General features: G+C 46.0%; 1 protein-coding gene across 1 annotated transcript; it reads left to right on the top strand.

Moving 5' to 3' along the window:
• The first annotated feature begins 1,100 nt into the window (after positions 1-1,100).
• Positions 1,101-4,261, top strand: LOC119302106. Its single transcript, XM_037579125.1, has 3 exons — positions 1,101-1,503; positions 3,524-3,767; positions 3,872-4,261. Exons 1-3 carry the CDS (start codon positions 1,275-1,277, stop codon positions 3,873-3,875), a joined length of 477 nt encoding a protein of 158 aa, XP_037435022.1. The 5' UTR covers positions 1,101-1,274; the 3' UTR covers positions 3,876-4,261.
• The last annotated feature ends 5,772 nt before the right edge of the window (positions 4,262-10,033 follow it).

Raw genomic sequence — 10,033 nt, 5'->3', positions numbered from 1 at the left:
TTTAGTGCTGGTCTGCCCTGACTTATTGGGCTAGATCCGTCGCTCCATATATCCAACAATATTCATGTGAAAAGCAATGGACATTTTAACCTCCCGCCACACCTCACGATTAAACTGGCAAATGAGGGTATGCTCAATACTCTCCTCTGTAGTACTCCCTCCATTTCCTAATGTAGGGTCTATAGATTTTTTTCTCAAAAAACAAACTTTGAAGAAGTTTATAGAGAATCATCAATATCTAAAACATCAAACATATATAATACGAAAATATGTCTTATGATGTACTCCAAATGTATTTGGTATTTTAGGGTGGCAGCCATGCACAAATGTCCATAAATTGAATTCATCTTGCTCGACACTTTAAATATCCAAATCACTTTCCAGAACTTTTACACTTTTTTGCGGGGTTTCCAGAACTTATACTCACTCGTAAAGTCAGAAGGCATACCCCGACCAAGAGGACAAAAAGCCGTCCGAACGAGCAAGATTATAAACCGTACCTGGTACGTGGCCGTCAAGCAAAATCATCACCTCCATGGGAGTGCGGTGTTGCAAAGACCGAGCTCCATGGAGCTTGTTTTTCAAAAATAAAAATAAAAATATAGTTCTTTTTTGCGGGCAAATAAAAATATAGTTAAAAATTTGAAAACAATGCCAAATATTTTTCAACAGATACATATGCATATTCTTCAGGTATGTATAAAATTGCATCGACTAATTTGATTATTTGCATCTACACAAAAAGGACAAATATCTGGCCCAAATACAACAAAGAAAAAAGCTCATTTTAATTTGTGTATTTGTCTTTTTTGCGTGCATCAGATATGAACGTACATGTTCATGAAATTTTATACATATATACTACAAACATATGCCTACATGTATGTTTGTAGGTATTTTTTACATATATACTAGAAACATATATACTACAAACATATACTACAAATCAGCCAAAATTTTATACATATATACTACAAACATATGCCTACAAACATATTTTTCAGATTTTTTGAGGTGTGAAAATGTATTTTGGCTGAAAAAAAGAGCTCTATGGAGCTCGGCCTCTACTTGCACTTTTCTGCCACATCTGGTCTGGTGAATGGAACTCTGAAATCCAGTTTTCAGTACCCGTAGTATCTAAACCGCCCTGCCATTTCGAATGCCCCCCACCTGACTCGCTGTGGAAGCAGATCCCCGGCAAAGAGAAAGGCACCGCGACGCACGTCCCCGCCAGCTCCGAGCCTCCGAAGGCAGTCGACTGGGAGGCGACCGCCATGGCCACCGGCTGCGTCCCCGGCGCTCTGCGCTTGGTTCCGTGGCGAGGAGCGTCGTCCTCCTCCACCTCCTCCTCCTCCCGCGCCCTGGCTCGTCTCCGCCCGCGCGTCGCCTCGTTCGCAGCCCCGCCTCGGCCTCTCCATCGCGCCCTTCGTCCAGTTCCCGCCCCGCACATGGCGCTCCGTGCTCCTCTTCCTCCTGCGAGGTGCCAGGTCCCCGCAACTCCGGGTGAGTCCCTTGATCCCTTGCGTGCTTGATATGGTACGGTAGGGAGGGGGGAGGGGGGAGCGGGTGCTGGTATCCGGAGAAGAATACGGCCCTTGCTGCCGAGATGTTCGGCGAAATGCGTAGTCGGCAGCAGACGCCCTTCACGTGTTTGATTGTCGGTATCCTGAGAAGAGCACGGCCCTTGCTGCCGAGATGTTCGGCGAAATGCCTAGTCGGCAGCAGACGCCCATCACGTGTTTGATGGTTGCGCCCACCAAGTGTTCGACAGTAAGCTCACGATCACACGAACACTTTGTTTTTTCAGTACACGCGAGTCTTGTGCGTGTCATTGTCTGAAGATCAGAATGGGGTATGAATGTATGATACAACAGTTTGCAATTTACAGTTTACCCTTAGCCGTAGACAGGCTCTGCCTCTACAAAAGGCCAATTACGTTACACCTCTCTCTTGCCCAGCTCTACGAGCCTGGATTGTAAGCGATATATCAGACTTTATGTTGGTCACCGCCTCTATTTAGCTCCAGCAATAGGTTGTACATGCATGTAATCGCAGTAGTGTTAAATTTGTGCCCCTGGCGCTGTCTGTCCAGGATGGTTGAGTCCGCTGAAGTCCACCAGTACTAAGGATTGGCATTGCTTGCCAGAGTAAACGACAAAGTAAATTAGACAGCTCTAGAGACCTGATGAAGAGTTTGGCTTGAAGATGAGTCAGAGGACCACACCATCCTAGCACCAGGAAATTCACAGTAACGACATGGAATAGAGCATACGCAGACCGAGATGAGAATTGGCCACTGGCTTCGAACTTCGAAGAAAAGCTGTCCTAACTCCTAAACCTTGGGGTTCAGCTAAGATGCAGCGATTGCACTCTGTAGCTGACGTGTCAGGCCCAAGTGTCATTTGTTAGCGCCTCTTCACTTATCTTTTCAGGGCATTCTTCCTCACAAAAAGGATTAAATCCAGCGCCCACCTATCCATCCATCATTTCAGAAGGATATTCACTTACCATGGCCAAGGGTGATCTTTGTTCCTGCACAAAACAAATCCGCTGTTGCCGGATACAGACAAGTGAAAGTCACTCCATGGGCAGTTGTCTGAAGTGCAGGAGAGCCAGCACCTCCGAGCCCTGAGAGGAGTGTTTAGGAGCTTTAGATTGTGAAGTCCCAGACCTCCCACTAGCTTGGGTTTGTGTAGGGTTTCCTGGGCAACCAAACGATGTCCACCATGGGCTTCAGAGCAGCCCCGCCAAAGAAATACCCAGTGTAACTTGTTCAGACATAATGAAATCAGCGCTTGATTGAGCAGATGGAAATTTCAGCTGTCAGCAGATGTGAGCTGATTAAAGGCTGCAAGCACATAATCCTTTATAATTGTCCAGCAGTGCTGCTAAAAAGGCTACATAAACGCATTTGGCTGTAAGCAATATTGATCCATGCATTGTGAATCACAGTCCACAAATGACAATAATGTTGGAGGCTGTCTCAAGGCGTCTTGTATTGGCATTAGGACTTTATTGCACATGTTTGACATCATGCATTGGATGGTTTTGGTTAGCAGTTCCGGTTCACATTGGGTTTCATACGATGGCTAAGAGCTTCCATTATGTTTTGGTTCTTTTAAACCTTTTACTTAATCATAAATGTAATGAAACACATTCCGGAGTTCATGTAGGATAGCTGCCCATGCAACATGAGATGTAGTAATGACAGGTTTCTTATCGAAGACAAGCATAATTTCGCCTGGGAAGGTCCGGGAGAGGGGCACAGAAGGAGAAATACCATGTATACAGTACATATACATGATCCATATGAGCCTGTGCATGTGTATGTGTTGTATAGTCTGAGCTCATGGAGAAGGGGTGCTTGTGTCGTTGTCTTGTACATGGGTATGTGATGCCTTCATAGAGTCTTATATACTGTCTATTGACGCAGTAAATTGAAGTCTATTCCCCATCCTCTGTTCTTCTTATCCCCTTGTTCCCTTGCTTAATCTGCCTGACTATTTTTATTCTTGAAATACAGAGTCTCCCTTGCAGCCGCCAAGCTTTTGGGAAACGGTGTGGCAGGTGTGTAAGCGTGTCTCCTGGAAGCACCTTGGTACACTCACGCTGCTGTCTGGCTGCATAGCAGTTGGTTTCTTTGCAAACAAAGGGGACCCACGCGCCTTGTTGATAGTTGATGTACTGGACAAAGCGAACAAAGCATACAAGCCAAGTCTGGAGTTCGCAGTTTTACTCATCGCACTTTTCGTTTCTCTGTCGTCAAGGTATGATAAAACCTATCAACTTAACATTATTCTGTATTAGTTAGTGGTTCTGAATATAGTTTTTCCAAATCTTGATTGATATCAATTTTGTTCAAATTTTGCAGGTAGAGGCAGAGGATTGCTCAGGTTTTTTGGGCACATGTTTTGGACAGTAGGAAGTAAGTGGTACAGTTACTGATCCTTACCATAGAAGTACATGGTGGAGATTCCCACCGGTTTTATCAGAAAGGGATGGGTTGCACATACGGAGACCCGACATGACCAATAGCACTAGTTATGGAGTTCCTGAAATTGCTTTATCTCAGTACAAATTTCCACCAGATGCACCAGGCGTGCGTGCACACTTTATGTCGTTTCCCTTGAGGTGGAAACATCATGTTTTTCGGTGTTCGCTGTGAGCGATGTCATCTGCTGTGAACGATGAACCATTATGCTGCAAAGTTGAAAATGTATCACTGTCAATTACATTTTTAGTGTGCTTGTACGTTTTCCGAGATGCTTGATCAAATTCTGTTGAACAAGCCTTCTACCTATTATTGCCGTACAGTAAGGTAGGATTTTTATTCATTGGCATTTTTCAAGCATCGATCAACACATTGGGAGCGATGCATCTAGAGTAGATTCTGTGCTCCGTGTTGTGCTTGCCGAAGAAGTTTTTACTCCCGAAAGACAGACATTTTGTTCCTCGCTAACCCAATAATCAGCCCCAACGTCCATACTAGCAGGATATTTTGCTTACTCACAATGCCCTCTTAATTCATGATTATTGATCTAGTTGCACAATCAGCAGTTGTATTCCATGATACATGTATAGGTAGGATCTTCAGCGTGTGTGTGCCACCATTTGGTCCACTTTGATCTACTAGGGTTGCATTTTGCATATGACTTCTATTTTGAAAAAAAAAAATCCTTTCCTGAGTACATGCATCTGTTTACCACTACAACTAAAACGTTATCTGTTATCTGTTGCCGACTACTCGAACATACATGAAAATTAGGCCCTTGTTTTCAAATAATTATTCCGTTGGTAAATCTAATTGTTCTGCAGCAACGCGCCGTGAATCATTTAGTTAAATCATTGAATTTAAAAAAATCAGTTTGTACTGACTAGTAAATGTGCACGCGCAATGCACACATAGCTTTAGGGAAAATTTGATACACCAATCTTGCACTAAGAGCCCTTGTGCTTTGAAGAACACGCTTCTAATAGGTTACTCATGACATTATTCACCCCATCACTCTCCATCTCCAAGCATATTTCCCTTCATTTCATAGCAAACAAATATTTCAAGAAAAAAAAATGTGACATGGTTGTTCACCTCGTCATTAACATGAGTTGCATCATCTTTGCTCTGTTTTTTTTAGAAAAGGAGGATGACCCCCGCCCCCGGCCTCTGCATTTGGGAGATGCATACGACCATTTTATTGATTATTCTCGAGGACCTTACAACGTATTACAAACAATATATTTGAATCCACCATCTTGGCAACATATGCCGCTACTCCTATCCATATGATGAAGGGATGCTAGCTAGGCAACTACCCAAACCACTCACCTAAACCTAACATCAAAAGCCGGAAGCCCCAGCCGAGCCACATACCGGGTCTGGGGCACAATCCGGTCAGACGCACTCGTGTGTCGTCGCAGCCTTCTTCCACAGGTCCGTCTTCAGATTACATTGAGGCATCTACCTTGTCTGGCCACTCTGCCATCGACGTCACCATGACGCCAGATAGCTACCTCCTCCTGCGCGAGTCCATCTCCGCGCATCGGACGCCGAGCCTCCACAGCGCCATGCCACCGATCTCCGCCGCCATCAATGTGTGAGATGAAGTACCGCTCACCACGACAGGTACAAGGTAAGGAAGGGCGAGATCACCATCGGAGACACGACCGGAAGGGCCGCCACCAGGAACCAGACAAGCTCGCCATACATGCCCAGCATCCCCATGCCCAAGTCGGCGCCTTCCAGAAGGTGACGACGTTGTAGCGCCGCCGCGGCTTAGCCATCGGGGCTAGGGTTTTTCACCTGGGCGCAGGGGAAGGGGGGAGGCAGGGGAAGTTGAGCCTCCGCGCCGCCACCAAGGAGGGAATGGCGTCCGATACGCCATCGACGCCGTGACCGCCACCGGCGGCCAAGGGTTTCCCCCGGCCAAGCACCCTGCCACCACCTTCGAACCAGCCATAGCATCAGCAGGCGCGTGCGCGCCGGAGATCCAGGCCGGCCGAAGGTCATGCGTCACGAGCGGACCAGAACGCTTCAGATCTGACGAGGGGAGCCCGGGGCCTCCCCGCGCCACGACCAGCGCCCACCGGGACCTCGCTGCCCGCGCAGCCGAGGGGACCCGGCCAACCTCACCGACGAGCACTCCCCGCCGCCGGAGGAGCACCGTCCGCACCAGCGAGGCCGCTGCCTCAGATCTGGGCCCTCACCATCGAAAGGGAGCGGCCAGAGGCCTCGCCGCCGCCCTCACAGGCAGCCGCGCGGGGGCCCCAGTGACCGCCTCCAGCAATGGCGAGGAGGAGGGGTAGGGGGAGGCGGCAGCGCGAGGGAACCCTAGGTCGCCCTCGAGTTGCCCTCGGGAGAGCGACGCCATAACCCATATTGCTCGTGCCCCTGCCTCATCTTTGCTCTGTTGTACTCCCTCCGTAGTGATCTAAACGCTCTTATATTTCTTTACAGAGGGAGTAGTATACAGTAAGTGTTGTAGCCATAGGAAAAAAGTTCGACACTTCTCTTTAATTTTCATGCAGCAGTGACATGTTAATGTGTATTACTTTCACCATTGCAAACATGTATGTGAATTCCATTGCTTCCGAATTATTATTACATCACAAGATTTGGGTCAACCAAAATAACAGTTACATAACATGCACTGCTGCTAATTCAAGCATAACTGCCATTATTTAACATAAAGGAATTGTCCTTGAGTATATATGCTCACACAGGTAAGTACTCATCCATCAGAAATGCTGACCCTGAGGCTGTGGTCATCACTTCAGCAATTATCCTTGAGTATAATTCATGACACGTAAGCCTTTTACTTCCAAACAAGAATAATTGCATCAAGTACTAAACAAATAAGCTCATTCCATCTCATCGGTTAATGCAACTTATTAACAACTCCTTGTATGAGAAATCAAATGTCAAACTAAGTAGGGACGCAATTATAATATCATAAGTGGCCATAGAGTTAAGTACCTTGAGGTTCAGAAGCTCAAATGTGGTTACATTTTTCTTTTGAGGAAAATATAAAAATTATATCTGTACTATAGAAATATCTTGACTATCCTCCTGATATAGATATATTAACCACAAGTGTTCATTAGCAACAAATGAGAGGATATGCTTATGTACTGCTGAATGCCGAGGCTCAAGATACGTGTTTGGAACGTTATGCTTCTTGTCATCGGAATAGTTGCTACGTGACCAAGTAGATAATCCGAGTTTTCTGACGGTTTACTTCGATCTATGGAGTCAATTGCAAGAAACTACCACATTTGCGGCTAGATTTGCAGAAAATCATCAAGTCGCTAATCCGTTGCAAAAAACACCGCAATTTCTTTAATTTCATTGCAAAAAACACTGATCGGGTGATTTGGGCCATTTGATCGCTTTCTGACAAGTGGGGCCTCATTGTAAGGAGGTAACATGGCAAAAAATTAACATGCACACCCTGAAACAAATAAGAAAATGCAATCAGCCCCATATTCCCGATTTGGGCTTGCAACACGCGGGCATGGGGCTCGTCGCCGGGGAGCAGAGGGCATGGACAGAGTCGCACGACTGCTGTGGTGGTCGGCAACGGAGCTGGCCGGGCGGGTGGGCCGCACCTCGTCCCTGCGGTTCGTGTCCTGCCGCTGCGGCCCACCTCTGCTCGCTCCAGTGATGCGCGCCGCCGCGCCGCTGCTTGCGCTACCGCATTGAGCGCCACTGCCCCGCTTCTTGCGCCGCTGCGCTGCGCGATGCCGCTCCGTTTCTTGATGCAGTGATGCGCGCCCCTACCAGCGCTCGAGCTACGCGTGGCCGCGCCGCTGCCTGCGCCCTTGCTGAGCGCCGCGACCGCTGCTTGCTCCGCTTCTGCACCTAGAAGAAAGGAGGCGGCGAGCATTGGCCTAGCCCGCGGTGGCGATGCAGTTGGCTGGTGGTGGCTTGCGAGAACGGCAGCGAAGGCCTGCGGGAACAGCCGATCCTGATTGGATCGGGGTAAGGGGGGATTTGTTTTGGGTGTTGATTGCGTTTTATTTTAGATTCCATGGGTGTGTATGTCAATTCTTTGCCAAGTGAGCTCCTTAAAATTCGGTCCCACTTGTCAGAAAGCGATCAAACGGACCAAATCACCCAATCAGTGCTTTTTGCTATATGATTAGAGAAATTGCGGTGTTTTTTGCAACGGATTAGCGACTTGGTGGTTTTATGCAAACCTAGCACAAATGTGGTAGTTTCTTGCAATTGACTCTGATCTATGCTTGTATTTCTTGGACCTGGTCGCAGGAGGAATGCCAATGATGGAATAGGGAAATGATAGTCTATTCTATATAACATTTTATAAGTGAAGACATCATGCCGCACTATCCTCAAAAATTCATTTCGCTCATATCCGGAATACTACTGGGAATTATGGTCCAAACTAACATTATCTTGTTCCAGTAGCTTCACAATAAATATAGCATCATCAACCCCAACATTTGCAGCTATGGTGATCAGGGGAGCCTGCAAAAATTCAGCAATAATTCATATATGTCAATAAACAACTATGGAATAATAGGCCCGAGACATAAATTGGAGAGATATAATTATGTTGCAAAAAACAGAGTAATAAGAAACAAGTGGAGAAATATCTTTATTAAGATGCTAAAGGAAAGCGTGATTACCTGTTAGTACACAATTAGGACTGTTAGATTTATTTAATCCCAACCATTAGATGGGATGCCAGACCACTGAGTCAACATATAATTAAGGTGTTGGTTGGTTTGTGTACATCAAGTTTGGTGGTTTTAGGGAAATTCATGTTTACTCTTTTAATAGTAGTGGAGATGGTATTAGCATGGAGTGGAAGTTTTTTTCATGCATACATGTGTTGTCTTTATAAGATATAAAAGTATAATAAGGGGCTATGAGTTTGTGTATATATTACTTTCACTTAGGAAAACGTTTGTGGCCGGTGCACCGGCCGATGATTGGGCCAGTCGTGTCGAACCGCTCGCTGTGCAACTGCCTAGGCCCCACCCACTGCTCTTCCTATCCCCTTATCCTCTCGCGCGAATAACTCCGAACCACTCGTTTTTCCTTCCTCCTCGTGTTTCTTCCCTTGTGGTCCTGCTCCAGCCACCCCACACCACACCTGCACCAGCGGGACACCCCCTCTGCCAACACCACCTGCGCGACGTAGTTTTTTTATGGAGGTGTTGTATTTGATGTGAGATGCCAGCCTGTACGCACTTCGAACAATGAACATCCCACCTTTTTCATGATTCCAAGCCACACAATCCTATACATCAATCTTGATTTTGCAAATCTTCTCTGCATCAAAGGAGTATTTTTTTGATTATTAACTATTTGTTCCAATCTCTGGAATCTTGCATGAGAAGTTGGTTAACCCATCCCAGTCTTGTTCTTTTTATGAAATTTGTCATTCTCAATCCCTCCTTTATCAGAATCCATTGATCCCACTGAATTTGACACTAGTGCATAAAAGCCTAACTATGGGGTGGCAAAAATGGCCTTGCTGGCATGGTCGCACGAACCACCAGTATGGCTCCATTGTTAAAAAAATAGTGATGGCATTCATGCCCACGTTAGTAGTATTATATGAGTTGATGGCGCACCACGCCGGCAACAGCACCACTATATTCGCTAACCTAGCGGCGCGCAATGTACTTTGCACGCCACGAACGTTTCATGCAGTCAAAAAAATAATAATTCAACACCATGTAACATTTAGCATTTCACATTAAAACTAAGCACATATATAACATTACACAATAGAATAGTACCAGATAATAGAACATTACAAGTTAATAATTAAGTGACAATCTCACAGACAATACGTAGTAGATCTAACAAACATTACAAGTTAATAGAACATTACGAGCTAAAACAGTAGTAGATAGCGCTAATAAGCAGTTCATTTAGCATCGTCGGCCCCGCCACACACATACTTCTAAATGAGGTCGATGACGATCATCATTCTCAAGTCATGACGCGGGGTGTTTCTAAGGATGACTAAGATGGTCTGTCCAACCTGAAGATTCTTGCCAGCAA

Source organism: Triticum dicoccoides, chromosome 5A, assembly GCF_002162155.2.
Source record: "Triticum dicoccoides isolate Atlit2015 ecotype Zavitan chromosome 5A, WEW_v2.0, whole genome shotgun sequence".
Classification (NCBI taxonomy): Eukaryota; Viridiplantae; Streptophyta; class Magnoliopsida; order Poales; family Poaceae; genus Triticum; species Triticum dicoccoides.
This window is presented reverse-complemented; position numbering and strand designations above follow the sequence as displayed.